At 41.5% G+C, this 23423-nt stretch overlaps 2 protein-coding genes across 2 annotated transcripts; both read left to right on the top strand.

The window, feature by feature from the left end:
* Positions 1 to 1188: 1188 nt before the first annotated feature.
* On the top strand, positions 1189 to 9876 carry LOC137285293 (alpha-L-fucosidase-like). Its single transcript, XM_067817625.1, has 8 exons — positions 1189 to 1638; positions 2754 to 2860; positions 3477 to 3607; positions 5263 to 5396; positions 6053 to 6150; positions 6840 to 6972; positions 7446 to 7616; positions 8474 to 9876. The coding sequence occupies exons 1-8, from the start codon at positions 1259 to 1261 to the stop codon at positions 8730 to 8732; spliced, it is 1413 nt and encodes a 470-aa protein (XP_067673726.1). The 5' UTR covers positions 1189 to 1258; the 3' UTR covers positions 8733 to 9876.
* Positions 9877 to 12022: 2146 nt separating this feature from the next.
* LOC137283569 (glutathione S-transferase D7-like) lies at positions 12023 to 19195 on the top strand. Its single transcript, XM_067815139.1, has 4 exons — positions 12023 to 12343; positions 16457 to 16679; positions 17203 to 17379; positions 18552 to 19195. Exons 1-4 carry the CDS (start codon positions 12265 to 12267, stop codon positions 18703 to 18705), a joined length of 633 nt encoding a protein of 210 aa, XP_067671240.1. The 5' UTR covers positions 12023 to 12264; the 3' UTR covers positions 18706 to 19195.
* The last annotated feature ends 4228 nt before the right edge of the window (positions 19196 to 23423 follow it).

The following is a 23423-nucleotide window of genomic DNA, read 5'->3' as shown; positions in this document are numbered from 1 at the left end:
CACAGGCTAACGGGCCAGTGTCTACTTCGCACACTGCGAGTAACCGTTATCTCAACAGACACTTATTATATAACGTATGGCATTACATAATATGTCAGCCACGGTTACCTAGGTCGATATTGTTAAACAGTCATGTGACCGCGTTTGCCATTGTTGTGTAACATAGGTACCCGGATCAATGAAGCACATGACTTGAATAGACTGTCATGTGGTGAGCAACGTGATTCAGAAACCCGTTTTCCCGAATGTATTGTCCTCGTTTCAGTGTTTATACAGCTGAATAATTCTGCTTGACAATCTTGTAACATGATAAATAACACCATATTTAAGAAAAACAATCTCACGTTAATACTGTATTTTCGCACCCCAAGCACAGTTGAGTATACCTTCCTGTAAACAATTTTAATAATGTTGAATGATTATTTCTTGCTGGATTTATTCATTCAAGGCCATTCGAAGGAATGTTTAGATAATGTTTCCCTACAGCGTAGCATACAGATTCTTTGTTAATACAGAGCTGTGTCAAAAATCGTTGATACATACGGAGACTATAAATAGTTAATCGTCTCTGGTATGTGGGAATCGATTAGCTCAGCGTTATAGTCTTATCCACGAATAACGTATTCGACCGTGATAAATCAATGATTTCTGAATGTTTGGAAAAGGTTTGAGGTACATATTTCCATACGAACTGACTGTCCGCTCTACATCACAAGGCGGGTTTCAATGGGTTTTCATTTCTGAACGTCTTTGTAATCACCCTGACCATGAAGGAGCTGCTTCGTATGTTGCGTTTCATGATGCATAATCTCCGTGACTAGCTGTTAATTAATAGTTTAAATCATATTTTCTTAAAAACTATATAAATTTACTTCTAACAGACTGGCGTACTGTCGCTTATCTAAACTTGCCTCTTTAAAGGATAGAAGTACTATACAGCCGTGAGCTAGCTAGATAGATAGGAAAAGGTAATGAGGTAATGAAAAGGAGACTTTCTTCATTTTCTTGACTAGAAATCAAATCTAGACTTGCCACATTTTCTAGAGTTGCGTGGGATTTCTTGGATATATTTGCTTCAGGGTCTTCATGACATGCTACATCTATTCTAGCCTTGGAGCAAGGCTAGACGAGCTACGATGCATCCGTCCACCCGTCTGTTGATATACCCTGAGGGTGCGGATGGAGAGTGGGAAACCAGTTTAGCTTCACAGAGCGTCCATACCAACACCGGACACGTGACTAGCTTTGAGTCATTCAGATGCACACGGTGTGCGTCCTGATATCTTATACAAGATCAGCCAGCATGGCTGGGATGTTGTTGTTTACGCTGTGGACAGTGACTCTAGCGGCAGGTGCCCGCTATGACCCCACATGGGAGTCACTGGACCAGAGGCCCCTCCCGGCCTGGTACGACGAGGCCAAGTTTGGCATCTTCCTTCACTGGGGGGTGTTCTCTGTTCCAAGCTTCGCTGGAGCTTGGTTCCAGGAGTTCTGGTTGAATAAACGAGCAGACGTCGTGGACTTCATGCAGAACAACTACAGACCAGGTTTTACATATGCTGACTTTGCTCCACAGTTCACAGCTGAATTCTACAACCCCGACGAATGGGCGGAGATTTTCAATGCATCAGGTGCTAGGTAAGATGACAAAGGGGCAGACAACAGAGATATAAACAAACCCATTGTTTGGTCCTAATAATCGACCGCTATAGTTAATATAGTTACCACTGACTGACGTTGGCGTGCTGTAACAGACAAAAGCCCACTACAAATAGTAAATACTTCCTTCTTCAGAAGTAGAATCTATAAATAGTATAATCATCTCATTGGCTGGAGTGACTGTCAGTGTTTCGGCTTTCGCTTGTTTGATGCGTTTGATATCATGTAGATAGACCAACAATGGTTCGACTCCATGTTTCACAATCATTTGAAAAAATAAAAATCTAGACCTTTGCTGTCGTATATTTTGTTTATAAGTTACGATACACAGATATTCCAAATTTGGACGAAATCGGCTCGGAAATAAATACTTTAGAAAATTATGAAATGTACAAATGTGTAATTTTAAACAAACAAACAAACAAACAAACAGAAAAAAATAGCAGATATATGGTCTGTGACAGACGCTCCGGTAGCAGTTTCCATGTAATAGGTGCACTTGCAATGAAGCATATAATACTGTATGGGTCCTCTCAAGCATGTCTCATTTTTTCAAGGTACAGTATTGCTCTTCACATGAAGGGTAATGTTACATATATTTTGTTCTTATCATAATAAACGAGTTCGGTTTCAGTCACTGGAAGTTGACAAGTAAAGGGAAATTACTCTTCATGCTCTGTCCCCGTTTCCCGAGCCAATGATATAGTGTATGTTTTAAGTCGCACGATGACATGTGTCAGTTAAGTCATGATCTGATTCAGATAAATGTTCACAAGCAAACACTCACTTCATGTGAATATAAGCGACTAAACATTTCCTACGCTCATATTATTTATTTATTTATTTATTTATTTATTTATTTATTTATTTATTTATTTATTTATTTATTTATTTATTTATTTATTTATTTTGGTTTGTTCCAAAATGAGGGTAAAAGTAGTTACGTTTCAAACTGTTGACAGGATACACCCATGTCTAAGTGGTATTATATTGTGGTGTTCCAAATATGGTAAGCGTGTGTATAGCGCTTCAGATAATATATACCTGACTTCTACATGTAATGTGTCTATACAAGATGTCATGTGGTATTTCAGATATGTTGTACTGACAACAAAGCACCATGAAGGATTCTGCAACTGGCCAACCAAATACTCCTTTAACTGGAATGCCATGGACGTTGGCCCTCAAAGGGACTTAGTGGGTAGGTTGTCTTGCTGCTGATGCACTTTCTGTTCACTAAGAACACACTTGCTGCATAGACATTAGCCTTGTTCCAAGCCTGTACTGAGAGCAAGACCCATGCATGTATAGTACTTTTATAGTTTAAAAAGGCAAGTCTAGATAAGGGGACAGGATCCCAGTCTGTTATTTATTTTATTTGTTTTAGAAATTATCATTTAAACAATTAATTATTACTTTAGGGACGTGTGCAGGTTTCCGTAGTTCATGAACACTTTCATGTGAGTGAATAAGTGAGTGAGTATGATTTTAGCAATATTCCAGCAATATCAGGGTGGGAATTCGAAACACCAGAAATGGGCTTCACACATTGTACCCATGTGGAGAATCGAACGCGGTCTTCAGCTTGACGAGCAGATGCTTTAATCACTAGGCTATTGATGAAGATTCAACTTGTTTTAACATTCTCATTGTTATAAATTGTAAAAAATGGGTAAATAGGAATTCAAATTGGGAATTTTTACTGCCATTTGCTACATACCTGAGGCCTAGACAAATGTCCAGTCAGGCTGTTTGTACATCTACACTAACATCCGTCGAGGAGGGGCAATATACCCACACATCTCCATGTGTTTCAGGTGACTTGGCCAACTCAATACGGAAGCTCACGAACATCAAGTTTGGTCTTTACCACTCACTGTTCGAGTTTGTCAATCCGATCTTACTTCAGGATGAGAAGAACCATTTCAAAACTCAAGACTTTGTGAGGGTTGGTCTTTTTTACATTCCCCAATCAGGATGTTCCTATGCCAAGTCCACGTCTTCTTCACTTACCGTGTCTTCTGTCTTTACACTCAACACGTCTACTGGGTTGTGCCCCTATCTGCGCCGCGAAGGTCCTCGGGTAGAACAGGCCTTCAGCAACACATGCTTGCCATAAAAGGCGACTTTGTTTGTCGTAAGAGGCGACTAACGGGATCGGGTGGTCAGGCTCGCTGACTTGGAAGTGGAACATGTCATCGGTTCGCATTTGCGCAGATCGATGCTCACGTTGTTGATCACTAGATGGTCTGGTCCAGGCTCGATTATTTGCAGACCGCCGCGATATAGCTCGAATACTGCTGAGTGCGGCGTAAAACTAAACTCGCTTACTTTGCCCCAATCTCGTCAACTGCACTCATACCTAGGGTGTCAACAACATTTACACGTTCGGGCATCTGTATTTACTGGGACTGTAACGAAGCATCAAACTATAGATAGATTGCAAGTATTGAGTCTCCCATAGCAATTAATCGATGGCAGAAATGAAAAACTATCGATGCATCAATATTATGTGTGACTGTCGATAGTTTAGTAATGGAGGCCGTTGTTAATGCGCAGCGCAAAATACATGATGTTTGGGTAGTCATTGAATTTATGTTGTAACTGTTAACTTGATATTGGTTTCAACTTCCTTGTCAGTAAAAGAGACTCAAACTACTGAAACTTTTTTTATTCAATGTAAACTATACATTCATTTGGGAAATGGCCTCAAGTAATTCAAGGAGAAAAACTGTTGCCATAGGATCGCTATGGTATGTTGCAATAGACTATCGCTGTCACAGGAGTTGTTTTCACCCAATTAGGCACTATATTACTTAGGTTTCCGTGTCCCCTGCATTTACAGTTACCAGAGTAATAGCATATGAATAGCAGTGTCTGAAGTGAACAAAATGAACGATTTGTTTTGTGAAACATATCCGAAAGTGAAACAAATAATAAATTAATAATAATGAAAATAAATAGATTGTTTGATGGTGTAAATTAACAGTTTGTTGCATATAGCTACTGAAAGAGAGACCGTACGCCCCTATGCAATTTACAGCTCGATCCTTTCACAGGCAGGCGACTATGCTTGTCGTGAGAGGCGACTAACGGGATCGGGTGGTCAGACTCACTGACCTGGTTGACACATGTCATCGGTTCCCAATTGCGCAGATCGAGGCTCATGTTGTTGATCACTGGATTGTCTGGTCCAGACTCGATTATTTACAGAGCGCCGCCATGTGGCTGGAATATTGCTGAGTGGGGCGTAAAACTGAACGCACTCACCTTTCATAGGCAAACTGTAGCGCAAATAGAGAAAATGACCACTCTTCCTACATACGAGCGAAGGGAGACTGGTCATTTTCTCTATGTTGCGCAACAGAATGTGCGCTACAGTTTTCATGTGCGCCTTTGCACTTACGGGTACATATCTCAGCAGACGACACACACCTAGCAGAAGATATTGATATTATTATTATTATTTACGTCGAAGACTTCATTCCAAACATTGATGTCCTGTGCAATGGACAGTGTAACTTAGGATACAAACAGACAAATTGAGAATCAAAATAACCAAACAAGTCATCACTGATATCATACTCATGTTGTTGCTTCCAGTATAAGACAATGCCCGAGTTATACGAGCTGGTGAACATGTACAAGCCTGAAGTTATTTGGTCTGATGGGGACTGGATGGCAAATTCCACTTACTGGAATTCTACTGAATTCATAGCCTGGCTGTATAACGACAGGTAAATTTTCGGATATTACATCTCGACCATTCCCTGTTTGGTGTCTGTGTTGAAAAAGGACCCAACGACATGTACTGGTCCACAGAGACCTCCAAAGAAATTGGGTGCTCAGGTTCGATAACCTAACTTCGCTGACTGTGTCATCGTTGCTAATAATTTAACTCAGTCACAGGACTGTTTGGTCCAGACTCCATTATTTACAGGCATTCGTCATTGCAAAATATTTAGCACTTGACAAAATATAAAACTTAAAAATTTAACAACAGTGTAATTTGTTTTGGGGTTGTTTTTTTTGACATATTATTAATTTCATGGCATTATCCACAGTTGCCATACATCACCAGATTTCAGCTAGTTCTTATATTTCATATATCGTATATTCATACAATGAATTACAGATAACATACATAACTAACATATGACGACAATAGGTTGTTCAGATCGTTGTTCAGATCGTTGATGATGCGGTGGAGTAGAGAAGTGGTTAAAGCATTGACTTGTTCTAAAGTTCGATTGCCCACATAAATACTTTATGTGAAACCCATTCCTGATGTTCCTTGTCCTGATACTGCTTGGATATTGCTAAAAGCGGTGTAAAACTTAACTCACTCACTTTTAACGTTGGTTACTCAATTATGAATATTATTGTTTTGTAGCCCCGTGAAGGATTCTGTTGTGGTCAACGACCGATGGGGAAATGATACTTGGTGCAAACACGGGGATTACTACACCTGTAAGGATAAATACAACCCAGGTAATACAGCATGCAGAGGGGTCGACTTAACTGCATAATACCAGCTCAGGTAAACCAGTGCATTAAGGCCCCGCCTGTGAAAACACCCACAGGAATAAAGGTGTAAATGGTCGGTAAGATAAAAACACGGACATACTCATTGCCAATACATATTCACTGACATCCAACAAAGTCATTGTTCAAACATTTAAAACATGTACAGCAAAGAGTAGTGGAACGTTTGAGCAAATTGAAGTGAGCCTTGAAAAATAAACTCAAAATTGATATTCTTCATTAAGTTATAGATAAGTAAACCCCATACTTAATATGCATTTTCAAGCAAGAATATTTGTGGTTTAGTAAATTAGTATACTTGCCTTATTTACCTATTTAAATAAGTCACAGCTTATTTACATTATCACAGGCCCCTATGTTCAACACGTGCAAGTGACATCGGGCCCATGTCCAGGACGGCTCTGCTATTGGGCGATATAGGGTAGCCCAGATTAAAGCGTTTGCGCGTCTTACCGAATACCGGGTTCGAATCTCCACATGGGTGCAATGTGTGAGGTTAATTTCTGGCGTCCCTCGCCGTGATATTGCAGGAATATTGCTAAAAGCGGCGTAAACTCCAACTAACTCACCGTACATGCCAGGTCCACACTGAAAGTCAGGCACTGGTTTTACCTGCATACGTTTCCACACTTCAGGTGTCCTGACTAAGCACAAGTTTGAGGATGCTACCACCATTGACAAGATGGCTTGGGGATTTAGACGTAACGCCCAGCTGAGTGATTTCAATACCATAGAGGAGCTTCTCCAGCAGTTGGTATCTGTTGTCAGGTAAATGAATGGAATCGAGAAAATCCGACTCAGAATTGATTTCGCTTGTTGTAAGAGGCGAATGACGGGATCCGGTGGTCAGGCTCCCTGACTTGGTGGACACATGTCATCGAACCCCAGTTTCCTCGATGGATATTCATGCTGTTGATCATTGGATCATGGCCTCTGCTGGCGGAACATTATTTCAGGCGAACCCCATAAAGCTATGCCCCTTATACAATACCATTCTTCATTAATTTCTTGATAATCTTTAGTTAGATGAATTGTTTTCTAAAGGAATTGGTTGATTAAAAGACTTGTGTGTTTTATTCGTTATGACAGGTGCACGAATATGTACTCTGTGAGTGAATAAATGACTAAATATTGTCATGAATTATAAAACCATTTGCAGAATTTGGTAATAGAACACGATGAAGTTTAATGAAGCCTTCATAACAACATTGATACAGTTGTTAATTTTGAATTTATCTTAGCTGCGGTGGCAACTTCCTGCTGAATGCTGGCCCCACCCCAGACGGAATGATCAGCCCGATCTTTGAGGAGAGGCTCCGACAGATAGGGCAATGGCTGAAGGTTAATGGGGACTCCATCTATGAGACTCGACCCTGGACTACCCAGAATGATACAGCGACACCTAGTGTGTGGTGAGTGCAATAAATGACGCTCTTGTCTCCATGACTCTTTGACTGTTGTTGAGTGTGAACTCTTCCTGATTACACTGACCCGTGAAGATCCTGGTGAGAAATGGTCATCAGTAATCCATGCTTGTGGTAAGAACAGACTAACGGGATCGGGCGATCAGATTCGCTGACTTGATAGACACATGTCATCGTGACCCAATTGCGTTGAACGCTGTTGATCGCTGAAGTGTCTGGTCCAGACTCGATTATTTACAGACCGCCGCCATATAGCTGGAATATTGCTTAGGGTGGTTTAAAACTAAAGTCATCCACTTCTAATTGCACTAGACACAGTATTTACCTTCGTTGTAAAGGTCTGAACTGGCTCTCGATACTTTCCAAAACATATTCTGGTGGAGGTACGGGTAGTTAGCCCAAGGAAGTCCACGTGTGCAATGAATAATAGAATCAGTGAAATCATGTATAGACTTTTTAACCCATTTCTTCTGAAACTTTCCTTATCAGTGCCTATTTGGACGGTGAGACTGCAACGTTATATTTTACGTGAAAGCCAAATACCTGCACCCAAGTATATATTCATGGTGTTTTACCCGCGTATAAGTAATCAGTTTTAATCAATTTACCGTTACCAGTTAATCATTTACCGGGTCAAATTCTTCATCTTATCGAAAAGTTGAAACCATTCATATATTTCTCATCCTCCCAGTGTAGGATAGGTCTTCAGCAACCCATGTTTACCAAACTAGTGACTATACTCACCACAAGCTTGTTGGCGCTCTTTGCGCAAAGCGATGCTCATTCAAGATTGTTCATTATTCATTCAAGAATTACGTGTTAGTTATGATCCATATCATTAATAGGTACACGTCTAAGAAGTCTGCAACCGGCACTTCCGTGTACGCCATAGCTCTCAACTGGCCAAAGGGAGATAGCCTGGAGCTAGCTGCCCCACAAGCAGGTCCCGCCACCAAAGTGGCGTTGCTGGGATACCCAGGATACTTTGATTTCAAAGCTGGCGCCACATCAGGAATGACAATCATGATTCCAGGAATTCCACCCAATCGTTTGCCTTGTCAGTGGGCCTGGGTCTTCAGACTTGATAATCTCAAAAACCAATAGTAACTCGAAAGTGTATTATGGTTGTGCTCATGTCTTAAACGAGGGTAATCAAGCGGATGTCCTTGCGTTTTGTCTCTTATTTGTTGTAGTAATTGTGCTTTTCCACAGTTTATTTCATATGCCTTTATGAAAAAAACTTTGACTATATTTGTCTGTCGTTCATTATGAAATCCAGTGCGTTTACTTTCCTAAGAATCTCAAGCTCTTACGGTCTTATGGACTCTTCCTGAGAAAGCCACCATAGACACACGATGATACAGCTGTCATGGCGGTTGTTGTACAGTTGTTGCACAGCTGTTGTGGCGGTTGTTGTACAGAAATCTCATGCTTTTCATATTCTGTCAACAAATATCTGTCACAGTCTGTTTTGGTATGTGTTTAACTTATTATCTACTTGTTGTAAGTAGTTCAGTTGTTTCAGGAATTCCTCATTTTTTTTTAATATTTTAAAAATTGTCACAACAATCAAGGGTGAACCTGAATGGTCCACTGTGGCTATTTCGTGGGGTTCCAGAAGAGTTAATACACGGAGAAGGGGAGGTAACCACGTGTGGCCTGAGCTGTAACACTCATTTTACAGGCGCAAATTTTGTTTAATGACCACATCGGGTGAAAATGAAGCGTTCTGTTCTGTGCTCGGCTGCGTGTAATTATTAACATTTATCTAAAATAAATAACATTTTGTTTGAAGTCATTTGGTCCCTTGTCATACTTCCTTGTATATTTTTTAAATAGCCTAATGTTGACAATCATAAATGAAATATATTGATTTGTGTGACCCCTGTTAAGACAGGATGATGCACCCATTCTGTAAGCTTAATTCTGAGATATTATTTCGCTGATGAGTAATAAATACAATAAGAAACAATGTCCCGTGTAATGCTATATTTATGAAACGAGTGAATGGTTTGATCTCAGTTTATTGTACATTCCACATGTTTACTATTGTCAAAAGGCCAATGATACTATGTTACTGCAGTGTTCAAATTTCACATAACAGTTTCCTTGTATATTTCCTTACTTACAATGTACATATTAGTCCATACGTAAGAGACTCCACAACATCCTTTCAAATATTTATTCACTTGTGCAGTATCTTGCCGTTATATTTGTAAACGTTTAAATACAACAGACATCAATATTTTGTGTGTGTTTGTGTTGTTATGTACTTATTGTTGCTTTACCTGAAGTGATAGACTAACAGCTAGTCTCTGAAATGAACATATTTTGCTGAAAAAACGTTCATAGTGAAAAAAATAATATAATGATATGGAGCCCTGAGACTTTCTTCATTTCCCGAAGCTATGAAAATCTAGACTTGCCACATTTTCTAGACTTGCGTGGGCTTTCTTGGTTATATATACTTCAGGGTCTGTACGACAGACTACTGAAGTGATATCACACACACATTAATCTAACACGTCGTGATATTACTGGGCAGTTTAATGCAAGACGTAACCAGTGTCCGAAATAGCCACTTCCCCGCTAGCCCCGTGGCTATTAGATATCTAGACCTATATTTTCGAAGCTCTCTTAGCGCTAAGATAGTCGTATGTTACTGTTAATGTATGGCACTTACGACTGTCTTAGCGCTAAGCGAGCTTCGAAAATATAGGCCCTAGTCGGCCCTGTAAATCACCAGTCACTGGCCCGACTGGCTTGTGATTTTTCAATTTTTAAATATGTCACTCTCTCTGGCTTGTTAAGTTATAATACACTGTTAAATCATGCATGATGTTTTACGTTTCTGTAATATTTTGTTTAGTTTCTACATTCAAATTTCGGGCTGGTGAATGATGCTGGCTAGGAACTTTCAGGCATAGCTAGGCCGACTCGCCTTTTGTAGCAAGTATGGGTTGCTGAAGACCTATCTTACCCCGGATCTTCACAATATCGACTATACAAAGGGACTAGGATATCGTCCGTCTTTGCTTTCAACTTCAACAAAGAAATCCAGGAGGTAGAGCCTACTGCAAAACCACGGCTCAAGTATCTTGCCTTCTGTTGCACCGACTTACAATAGTATGTCTAGGACGCCCAGGATTCTTATTTACGACAGTGTAGTGTTTTAAAGGTCGGGAAGGAAGCTACAAATGCACTCCGTATCTTAACTATAGTGAGAAGTCGAATCTAATTTGTTTTAAATAATGCGAGGCAAAAACGTCTTTAAAAATAAAATGATGACGACTATTACACGGAATGGTCGGGACCGACAGGTAATTCGAGTTATGCATAATATTCCACACACCAGCATTCGTGTGATCGGGATTTGACTATACACTGAAATAGACTCCTATATAGTCCATGCCTCGACAAATCAAAAGACACAAATGCATAACTGCGAATGTGTGAACTGCTGAATATCAATTGATACAGCTTGTTCACCTTGACCTGGGGGCGGTGGGTAGTCTAGTGGTTAAAGCGTTCGCTCGTCACGCCTAAGACCCTGGTTCGATTCCCCACATGGGTACAATGTGTGAAGCCCATTTTCTGGTGTCCCCCGCCGTGATATTATTAATAAATAAAAAAGGAATATTGCTAAACAGCGGCGTAGAAATAAACCCACTCACTCTCTGTCCTTGACCTGAACTACTCTACATATGCATGGCCCGAGAAATCAAATGGCCCAAACGGCAGTTCGAGTTAACTTCATTAAATAGGGAAGCAGAAAATGTTGCGTTCGTTCGAAGCATGCATACATCGGAAACATCCATCTATAGCTTCTTTTTTAAAGAAAGTTAGGGCATTGCTGAAGATTTCTCGACACTAAGATGTCAACCGACAACCTTGTCTCCACTGTTCGGACAGGTTGACAATCAACTGACAAAGATGCTCCCCTTCACAATAATAGACCCAACCAATTGTGACACGAGCACGCAATATAAGAGCTAGTATTCGCCTGATCAGGTGTCTCATTCAGAATGGCCCACAAAGGGGATATATAAATGCATTAGAGAATTCAAAGGAAAATGCAAATATACACAGACAAAGAATAGTGAAATGTATATGACAGAAATCGCGAAAGAAGACGGTTGTGGGAAAACAACGGTAAATATTTATTTAGTAAGGGCTTCTTTTCTGGAGATGTAAAACCTCACCATGTAAACTTCTTGACACATTTCCTCATACCAAGTGATTTACTGTAAACATACTTGTGAATTTATGTAAGGGGGTATGTATTAGCATACACGGGAAAATTATTAAAATATGTGAATAAGAATAATATATGCGAATAGTTGATTTTAAATGGAAAGAGGTGTGGGGAGAGCCTGTGTAAGTCTATATCTCGTGACCCCTCGGTTCAAGTGAATTAAGGACACACGCACTGGAATGTTTGAGGAGGATAATTGAAATATAAACACACAATGTAGGTCACATCCCTCGCTCTCTTTACGGGCACATGAACTGCAAAGTGGAACGATCCATTGACATATGAGTTACTTCCCCTGATCGATACCGTTGGTGCAGGCAGACGCGAGGTGACCTCCGAGGCTGATAGTGCTGCTAACGGCTTCTTGTTCAATCGACAATCATGGCGGGAGACTCCGGAAAGATGAAACTATACTGGTATCCTGACTACAGGTCTGTGCGAGCGATATGGCTTCTCAAAGGTACGTGCAGCTTCAAAGGACGATATCTTAGATAATGAACAGTTAAATCCTTTCAAAACGACAGTCGTCAGACACACAGCAAGGCATATTTTTCGTGGAAGCCCGATAGATTGCAGAGCTTTATATATAGATGATATTGAGGGCTCGCCTAGCCTTTTTAGCAACCATCTGTAAGCCAGGGCATTTTTTATAATGGCACTTAGGGCCCTGGGCGTTTCTAACCAAACTATCGGTTCCCTTCTGTGAACGATTGTATGTACATAATCTAACATGGAGAGAAGTGATTCTTCCCCTTCTTCTGTGCTCCATTTAGACAGGTGCGAGATGTGCTTGGTTTGTTATATATAGTCTGGTTCATAATTATTGAGAATTTTTCTTCTTACTTTGAGCTATCCTAACACCTCAACTGATTCACTGATACTTAAAACTAAGTAATGGTATAAGGGAGGTAACTCATCTTGGCCTACTGAGTATAGTACAATTAGAGTTACCTCCCCTGAATTTGTAGCAGACGTCATTTTCCTCAGCACTGTCAACAATGTCTGCTGAAGATAAAAGAAGGTTGATTTTTGAGTTGTGTAATCAAGGAATTGATGATGTAAATACATTGGCAGAGAGAACAGGAACTCCTCTTTCTACTGTGTATAGGATTAGGAAGAAGTTTAAAGAGGGAAAGGATTTGGGGCACCAGAAAGGAGCAGGGAGACCCAGAAAATTGGACTTCTCAGATCGCGTCCGGCTGGGAATTTTAGCGTCTAAAAAGCAAAGGGCAAGCATCTCCAACATCAGGTATGAAATGATAGAAAGGGGATCAACAGTTGTATCAAAATCTACAGTTAGAAGAAATTTGATTGATCTTGGATGGGAGAAAAAGACTGGAATTCCTTCTCCTCTCATGAAACAAGAACATACAGACAGGCGTGTTGAGTGGTGTTTGGCACATGAAAACTTTGACTGGGAAAATGTGATTTTTACTGATGAAAGCTCAATATGGGTATATCCCAATAATGTGAAAATATGGACAAAGTCTGCGTCAGCACCGTTGTATCGACGACCTAAATACAGCCCAAAGTTTCATGTATGGGGAGGGATATCCTTATTAGGAACGACCCCGCTGTGTGTGTTTGAGGGAAATCTGACAAGTCAACGCTACACTAACATATTAGATAATTTTCTCCTTCCAAGTGCACATGTGTTTTATGGAAATGACTGGATTTTGCAGCAAGATAATGATCCTAAACACACCGCAAAACATGCCAAGCAGTGGTTTCAGGAGAAAAATGTGACTGCATTACCATTTCCTGCATATAGTCCTGACTTAAATCCCATTGAGAACATTTGGGGGATGATGAAGGAATGTGTGAATCAAAAGGGGTTGACAAAAATTGAAGACATGAAGAGAGAAGTGGTCCGATACTGGGACAGCATAACTCACGAGACACTAACCTCTCTGATAGGAAGTATGCCTACCCGTCTTAGACTGTGCCGTGAAGCTCAAGGAGACTTGATAAAATATTAAATTGTTACCTACACAACATGAAAAGGTCAGTTCACTTTCACAATACATTCAATTTTATCTGATTTGTTCTCGTTTAATAATATGAAATGCTTTAGCTATTCTCAATAATTTTGAACCATACTGTATACAACTATTCTCGATTGCGGAATGTTGAAATTGAGCTAATTTAACTCTCGATCTGTGTCAGGCACAGTCCCGCTTTCTGAAAATCCTTGATCCACTTGTCAACAAACAAAGCTAGTAAAAATTCATTAACACGCGTTTATAAAGATGTCGACGATTCTGGTGAGTCAGTGTGAGCACAGCTGGCAATATTTCCAGCAAACAGTCAATACGTCTGGTCCGTGCAGGAACGATAGCTAACTACTACAATGCTTCAGTTGCACGGAACCTTTCCCAAGGTTTCGGGTATCCTTCAGGTTAAAGCGTCACGCCAAAGACCGAGTTCAATTCCCCACATAGGTACAATGTGTAAAGCCCATTTGGTGTCCCCTACGTAGGAGTTACAACGGTATCGTTGTCAAACGGGGCTCTGTGTAGGAGGTACGACAGACGTAGTCCTACGATATCATTGTCAAACAGGGCCCTATATAGGAGGTACGACAGACGTAGTCGGAGGTACGACAGACGTAGTCCTACGATATCATTGTCAAACGGGGCCCTGTATAGGAGGTACGACAGACGTAGTCCTACGATATCATTGTCAAACGGGGCCCTGTATAGGTGGTACGACAGACGTAGTCCTACGATATCGTTGTCAAACGGGGCCCTGTATAGGAGGTACGACAGACGTAGTCCTACGATATCATTGTCAAACAGGGCCCTGTATAGGAGGTACGATAGTCGTAGTCGGAGGTACGACAGACGTAGTCCTACGATATCATTGTCAAACGGGGCCCTATATAGGAGGTACGACAGTCGTAGTCCTACGATATCATTGTCAAACAGGGCCCTATATAGGAGGTACGACAGACGTAGTCCTACCATGTCATTGTCAAACGGGGCCCTGTATAGGAGGTACGACAGTCGTAGTCCTACGATATCATTGTCAAACGGGGCCCTGTATAGGAGGTACGACAGACGTAGTCCTACGATATCATTGTCAAACGGGGCCCTGTATAGGAGGTACGACAGACGTAGTCCTACGATATCGTTGTCAAACGGGGCCCTGTATAGGAGGTACGACAGTCGTAGTCCTACGATATCATTGTCAAACAGGGCCCTGTATAGGAGGTACGACAGTCGTAGTCCTACAATATCATTGTCAAACAGGGCCCTGTATAGGAGGTACGACAGTCGTAGTCCTACGATATCGTTGTCAAACGGGGCCCTGTATAGGAGGTACTACAGGCGTAGCGTTACCATATCGTTGTCAAACGGGGCCCTGTATAGGAGGTACGACAGTCGTAGTCCTACAATATCGTTGTCAAACGGGGCCCTGTATAGGGGGTCGACAGTCGTAGCGCTACAACAGCTTTGTCAAACGGAGCCCTGTATAGGAGGTACGACAGTCGTAGCGCTGCGATGTCGTTGTCAAACTCGGCCCTGTATAGGAGGTACGACAGTCGTAGCGCTACCATATCGTTGTCAAACGGGGCCCTGTATAGGCGGCACTACAGTCGTAACGCTACCATATCGTTGTCAAACGGGGCCCTGTATAGGCGGCACTACAGTCGTAGCGCTAAGATAGCTGTGTCAAACTGGGCCCTGTATAGGGGGTACGGCAATCGTAGCGCTACCATATCGTTGTCAAACGGGGCCCTGTATAGGAGGTGCGACAGTCGTAGCAATAAAGGAACGCAATAAATGGGCTCGGAAAATAATGTGTCTTTGAGTGGTATTTCGGATTGCCAGCACTAAATACAACAGGCGTAAGCACAGACTGCTACGAGCACCCATACCATTGTGCATTTCTGTGTATGTATCAATGCATTAGTCTTGCACTTTCTATACATACGACTTTCCTAGCTCACCAACAAATATGCAGATTCACACCGTGAATAGAAGAAAAGAGGCTGATCCCATGTACATATTGGTTTGGTTTTGACTGATGTGTGTTGTGTCGTTGTCCCTTACATTTACCTTTTACTGTGTGCACTTAACACTAAAATTTCACATACAACTATTTGGCCTTTTAGCGCCACACCCTGTGCTTGCATTATCCAGTGAGTACATACCACTACAGGGCAACGGCCTGACAGACAGATGGGTGTCCAAACAGTATGAAGTGGCTTGGGTACATACAATTCAAAACTCTAGTTGTATGTGCTCGGCCGGATCAAGGTGCTTGGCTTCATGAGCGATCAGAGCAAAGGAATCGTGTTACGAAATTTGGGCAACTGATATATTCGTTAAGGAATTTATCTGTAAAATATTGATGATACGACTTTTAATAGGTGGTGGAGAAGGTTGGAGATATTCATAACTTGTTGGGTGGTGGTGGTGTGTGCGCGCTCGCCTTCAACGACATCCTATTCCCTGGCCTATCACATTTCCATTCAAATATGATACATACTGTGGACCTATTTGCTGGGAATATTTCACTGTTACGTTGGATAATCAAAGAAAATCATTATCATTATCATTATTTGCAGAGCTAGAGGCGGAGCAAGACGTTGAGCTGGTCCGCTTCTTTCCCGGTGGAGATCAGGCAGATGACGCCGCCTTCCGCAAGGATGTCCACCCCCACTGCACCATCCCAGCGCTAACTATTCCTGGAGACATTCCCATCCTAGAGTCTGGAGCCATCTGCATGTACCTCGCCGACAAATATGGCAAGCTCTTGCCGGAGCCCCAATACAGACAAGATTACTATAAGTGCGTATGCCAGGCTGTATACGTGCTGTGATATTGCTGGGAAAGTACTAAAAGCAGCCAACTCAACACAATCATCCACATGTTTACATTACTATTGTCATAGATTTGGTCAGACTCCCTGTCTTGGTTCACACGTGTCGATATATCCCAGCTGGCTAGATCGATGTTCATGCTGTTAATCACTGAAGTGTCTGGTCTGGATTATTTACAGACCACCGCCATTTAGCTGGAATATTGCGGAGTGCTGCCTAAAACAAAACTCACTCTCTCACTTTCTTTAAGGCTTGTCCTATGTCAAGCGAACCTCGATTTTGTTCTTCTCTCACAATTGTATGTTTTCTAGAGACTAAGTGTAGGTCTTAAAATCTGTCAAATGGTTGGCACAGTAACCATTTATATTTGTTGGTCACTTCATCGAAACTTCACACGCACTGGTATACCGCTAGGTTCTCTACATACCGCGTGTTTCAGCTTCACACGCCCTGAATATACCGATAGCCCCTCTATATACCGCGTGTTTCAGCTTCCTCATCTACACCGTGGCCACCATAGATGGCGTCTTGGACTTCTTCTACCAACTGTACGGCGCCAACATGACGTTCAGCGACGAAAAGGTGCAGCAGATGACAGACAAGTTAAACGTGTGCTTCGACTTCGTCTCCAGACGACTGCAGGGAAGACAATACATCTGTGGAGACAAGTAATAATTCCTTTTGTAATTCATGTAAATAATATACCGTATTTCCTCTAATAAGCGCCCCCGGCATTTATTTTTTCAACGGACTGCCAGGCCTGACGCTTATTAGAAGCCCTTCGTTGATTAGAGGCCCTGTGTTTTGTTAAGATACCGGTACCTTGGATGACAGGAAATTATGATTTAAGGGACCATTCCTTAATATATTTATTTGTAGACCAAGGGAGAATACATTTGCGAAAAAAATACAAAGGTCTATTATACCCGGCGCCTATAGGAGTCCGGTACTTATTAGAAGCCCGGCCCTTATTTCTTAAAGCACAGCTTTGCTCCCGGTTCTTGTTAGAGTATCGGCGTTTAATAGAGGAAATACGGTAACATGAGTTGGGTTCAACCAAAACGTGGGTTTGAACGTTCCGCTGACCTGTTGGATGAAACAGAGAGAAATAAAACTTCGGATCCTGACATGGCTAAGCGAGGCAACACTGTATACAACTCATTGCATAGGACCTTACATGTCTCTATATTCGTATAGCCTATATAGCTACCAATATATCTTCATCCGATTTTACAAAGCTGTTTCTACTGGATAACATGAATTATTTGAATTTATGAACACGTAGGAGAGTGGTAATCTACTGTCCGTTGCACATAACAACACGAAAGGACAGTCAGGGAGGCAGTCCACCAGACCATAGGCACCAAATTAATGAGCCAAGCTCCTGGAAGTCTAGAATGGTGACGGCTTTATAGTCTGCCTCAGCTCTAGACTATAATTAAGAATTGTTCTCGATTCCTTTCGAATTCTATCCATTTATGTTTTTTGGGATGATGTATTTTCAAAAACGATAATTATACTTTTGGAATCAAATGTCAGTCAACACTTCTGGGACATAGAGCCTGTGATAAATTATGACTTATCGTTGGTTTCCGTCCTCAGTGAAAACAAGGAGACTCCCATAATCCCATTGCTGTCTACAGAACCGACTATCGTGTGGTAGTAATCAAGCTTCCGGACACCTTTTCATGCACAGTCATTTGCTGAGCATCATAGTATGGCACGGATATTGTTGACAACGATGCTCAACAGTATTCGTTGACCGCGGCAGCTCGACACTGTATAGTAAACAATGTTGTTTATTTCTTTATGTGCATTATTGATTGATATATATTTCCAGACTCACTGCAGTTGACTGTGTCTTCGGCTACGTTATATACTACTCAACGCTTTTGAAGGATGGGGCGTTGCTTAAAAACTACCCCAAGCTCCAGGAGTACCACGACCGTATCAAGAAGAGGCCACACTACCAGGCTACTATCAATATGAAGTAGAACCTCCACCTAATCACGCCTTGTCATGTAACACTCGCAGTTTTGTTAGAAACAAGCAGACATACAAGAAGTACAACTCATTTAAACACCCAGTCTTAGTAAACAAATATTATTTGTTACACTACTTGTCTGGGTCTGAAAAAACAAACTAAAAAGTCGCTTCAGCTAAAATGTAAGCTACCCGTGACCATCCAATCAGCACAAACGGGCGAACGCATTTAACCAGTAAGATTACAGCAACTGTTTTTGGTTCGGCGGGACTTGCCAAATTCCCCGGTCACTTCCGCTATTCTCGAAACGAAAGAAAATCCGCATATACCACAGTGTAACGAATAATATTGAGCCTAAGTTTACGTAGATTGCGAGACATCATAGTTTTTTTCTGGTTGATCGTAAACAACCAGTTTTGCCGATATAGAATATTTACTGATACTTTATCAATATATAAAGATAAAGATTTAGTGCATAATAAAGATTTGTTTTGAAAAGATTTGTTTTGTACGTTTTGGGGGTTTTTTTTTGTTGTGTTTGACTGGAAATTGTACGATATGACGGTGAGAGATATGTAGTTTACGCCACATTCAACCGGCTACATGACGGTGACCTGTAAACATTCTTTTCAAAGAGTAACTAGCGCTCAGTCAGATCAGGTTGTGAAAACGATAATATGTTTGAGGTACTTTGCGATTGATTAGTAAACCCTGGGTTAAATCTTCAATAGACAACAACGTCAACCATCTGTCAGTGATGAGTTAGTCAGTGAGAAATCGGCTTCACCAGAAGGGTTCATTGTATGTTGTACCGATGTGGGGAATCGGAGCTGAGCTAATCCACTGAGATGACCTTGCATAGTAAGAAGAAATATTTTGTTGACACAAATAATGATGCCAATGTGGCCACGATCGGAAAGATTCCAGATATGTCCAAAAGGTTCGAATATCCATCAACCCAAGTTCGGTTGGTGGCGTTACGGCATGAACAGAGGTTCTAACTGACGTCACACAACCAGACAAGAAACAGAAATACGATCACCCAGTTTTGTATTGACAGCATGGGACATCCCTTTAATACGATCACACAGTTCTCTGTGGATCAGACCCATGAAGATCCGGGGTAAAACGGGTCTTCAGCAACCCATTCTTGCCACAAAAGGCGACTAATGGGATCGGTCGGGCTAGCTGAATTGGTTGACACATGTCGGCTGTTCCCATCTGCGCATATCGAGGTTCATTCTGTTAATCACTGGGTTGTCTGGTCCAGACTCGATTATTTACAGACCGCCGCCATATAGCTGGAATATTGCTGGGCGCGGCTTCAAACTAAACTCACTCACTCACTCACTCACTCACTCCATCCTGATTTAATGTATGCGGTGTCAAACTACTTGTAGTTGTCTGAACGCGGATGTTACTTTGTAGACTGACGCTCACTCTCTGAATGCATATAATTTTGATGGAAACAAACGATTCCTATTAAAATGCAAACGGGACCCCAGTGATATGGGAGATTCTGATGATTCTGAACCTAAGGAAATCTAGAGATGCTTCATTTAGGGTTTTAGCAATGCAGAAAATAATGTGGTTCAGTAAATGTGACTAAACTTCTTGCCATACACCTGGTGGAGTTTAAAATGGATACTATGACGCTATTCACGATTACATTACCTAAAAATGTTAGATAGCGAACGTAACATCTCTAAAGGAAACCTACAAGACACTTCAAGAAAACAAGGGAGACATTATGAGTTTAGTTTTACGCCGCCCTCAACCGTATTCCAGCTATATGGTGGCGGTCTGTAAATAACAGAGTCTGGACCAGATATTCCAGTGATCATCAGCATGAGCAATGACATGTGTCAACCAAATGATTCTGACCACCCGATCCCATTAGTCGCCTCTTACGACAAGCAGAGTCGCCGTTTATGGCAAGCATGTGTTGCCGAAGGCCTATTCTAGCAACATTACGTAAACAAGTGCACATGGGTGTGCTTGAAACTCTTGAAATAACCATAATGTATTTTTTTCAAAGTCCTCGGGAATATGTGTATCAAAATGGTTTTTTTCCTATCGCGTATTCACCGACTGGGAAACGAGTCAGCTTCGGGACTACGGAAATGGGCGAGTTGTGTTGCCCCTTTTTATCAATAAATGTTATATCCACGATGTATTTCACTAAAATCAAGCTTACTACCTTTGTAGGGGCGAATGGGTGGCTTAGTGGTTAAAGCGTTCATTAATCACGCCGAAAGCCTGGGTTCTATTCCCCACATGGGTACAATGTGTGAGAACCATTTCCGTGATATTGCTGGAATATTGCTAAAACTGCGCACTTGCTGCACTACTCACTACTCACTACTGCTATTGCAATAGGCTCGGGCCTATCTATACATGTCAAGGATTTTCCAATGATTATGTCTATTTACCAGCGATAAACTATGAAGCTATAGATTCGTTAAGAAAATAATTAGAATTGAGATTTGATTAAAAAGAAAGTATATTACACATCCTGTGATTTGGGATAATTTTACGAACAACAACGTAACTATTTTGAAGAGTAAATAGTTGATATCCAACCAAAACGTTGCCACACACACCCAACACCCACCCACCCGCTCAATTAACTAAAGCATGCCAGCAAAGGTCAGCAAACGCACCGACCGATGGAATGGATGCTGGCTTTCACAGCTTCCACTGTATTATACTGTACTCTAAGACCAATATGTCGTAACTAGTATTCCGATCATATTACTTGTAATACTGAGTTTGTAAATATATGCCATTGTACCACCACGCTCTTGGTGGTTCTTAAGAATAAAAACCTTGAACAATGAACCCTGCAACCCCTGTGTAAATAAACTTAGGCTCAGAAGAAGGTTGCGTCAGCTACTTCTTGAGCTACCTTTGCCTGACCAATCAAATGCGAGACGGCCGAACGGATTTAACCAATCAGACAACAGCTAGTGTTCTGGAGGGTTTGGCGGAACTTGCAGTATCTACGGTTTTGATTACATGGTTACTATTAGCTTATATGTCCGCAAGCTGATATCCTTGAATATTGACAAAAACGCTATTTTCAGCGACTGTTTAGGCACCGTTGTGGCGTGCTCAGTATGCATCATACGAAAACAGCATTCGGAATCTTTCGGGTACAATTTTTTCAAGGTAAAAGTTCAAAAAGTCAGCTTTCGCGTCTGTCAGCTTTCGCGATTTGGTAAACTGTGACCTGATTGGTCATTTGAAAATGTTGGCTGACGCGACCTGCTACTGGGGTTTGTGACACTCAAACAAGCAGTGTAACGAATAATACTGTGCCTACGTTTACTTAGACTGCTTGATACCCGTACGACGGAGAGATTGGGTAGCAAGATACCATTGATAGACCTACAGTTTCTCATTCTCCTCCCGCAGAGGTTACTTACCATATCTTCCTACCTCTGTTCTGATGCGGCCATATTTTGTGGTTCTCATAAAATCCCCCAGCGGCAAAAATGGCAGCAGATTTATCTCCCTTTTTTCTGTCCAATCAGAACACTTGTTACATCGACATAGATTCAACTTGACAAATGCAAGCAATGTGGAGAAACAAATATGACATGACTGAGTTCTGTCTAGAAGAAACATTTGAGTATCGCGCTCGGGAAGTGGTTCTAGTTCTAGTTCTACTTTTGAAACAAGGCCGCTGATTGTACTACTAAATCTGATTGCCTCCAGTCACGATTCTTGAAAACTCGCACCATGAAAGGGTCGTATTAGAACAGAGGTTACGTAGGATGATATGACAAGTAACCACTGTGGGAAGAGAATGACATTTTCTGGACTGCAATTAGAAAAGAAAACTGCGTAGGACTACAGCGTTAATCCCAGACGCAAGAAGGTAAATATCAGAAAGGAGACTGATTCAAGTATAGATTGCCTCAGCCCTGATTAAAAGCTAAGAGTTCTTCCTTAAAGCCATTTCACAGTTGATAAATAATGAAATAAATTATTGCTTTCCATGTGTTCTGAATTAAATATGATTTTTCGTTAACCAGAGATGGGCGTGGTGGATGACTTTGACTTTATCCGCTATGATTCACTACAAGCATATAACGCCAGCGTCGCCGCCTACCGTAGAGACGTCCACCCCCACGGCACTATCCCCGCCCTCGTCGTCCCCGGGGAGGGAACCCTACTGGAGTCAGGGGCCATCAACATGTACCTGGCGGACCGATACAAGAAACTTCTGCCGGACCCCAAGTACCTCAAGGACTATTACGAGTTCGTGAAAAGTGTTACGTTTATGTTACGTGTAACGATCAATGTAATGTCAGATTCACCAGAACCCTTGCAAAGTTTATTTCAGTATCGTATATGGCACCACATCTTTTGTCCGGTCACTGTTTACTGCACTAATATGGCTTATTGCACTATCGAGGGTCATTGCACAAATCACGGTTTATGGCAAGATCAAATTTTACTAGACTGCCAGGGTCTATTGCACAATCATGGTTTAATGATTGTTGCCCTTGTATCATTATTGCATGATTACAGCTATATTGCACTGGCTTATTGCATCCTCAGGACTATTTGCCCCGTGGAGTCATGCTTTTTGCAGTATGTTGTGTTACAACTTCATTATGCACGGGGACATGTTTGTCGTATTGCACTATGTTGTGTTACAGCTTCATGTACGGTAACATGGTTGTCTTATTCCTCTATGATATATTACAGCTTCATCGT

Source organism: Haliotis asinina, chromosome 5, assembly GCF_037392515.1.
Source record: "Haliotis asinina isolate JCU_RB_2024 chromosome 5, JCU_Hal_asi_v2, whole genome shotgun sequence".
Lineage (NCBI taxonomy): Eukaryota > Metazoa > Mollusca > Gastropoda > Lepetellida > Haliotidae > Haliotis > Haliotis asinina.
This window is presented reverse-complemented; position numbering and strand designations above follow the sequence as displayed.

Coding starts and splice junctions, on each gene's coding strand:
- LOC137283569 (XM_067815139.1), top strand. CDS start 12,265: ATGGCGGGAGACTCCGGAAAGATGAAACTATACTGGTATCCTGACTAC. Junction 12,344..16,456: donor AGCGATATGGCTTCTCAAAG/GTACGTGCAGCT, acceptor CATTATTTGCAG/AGCTAGAGGCGGAGCAAGAC. Junction 17,380..18,551: donor CAATACATCTGTGGAGACAA/GTAATAATTCCT, acceptor ATATATTTCCAG/ACTCACTGCAGTTGACTGTG.
- LOC137285293 (XM_067817625.1), top strand. CDS start 1,259: ATGCACACGGTGTGCGTCCTGATATCTTATACAAGATCAGCCAGCATG. Junction 1,639..2,753: donor TTCAATGCATCAGGTGCTAG/GTAAGATGACAA, acceptor GTGGTATTTCAG/ATATGTTGTACTGACAACAA. Junction 3,608..5,262: donor AAACTCAAGACTTTGTGAGG/GTTGGTCTTTTT, acceptor TGTTGCTTCCAG/TATAAGACAATGCCCGAGTT.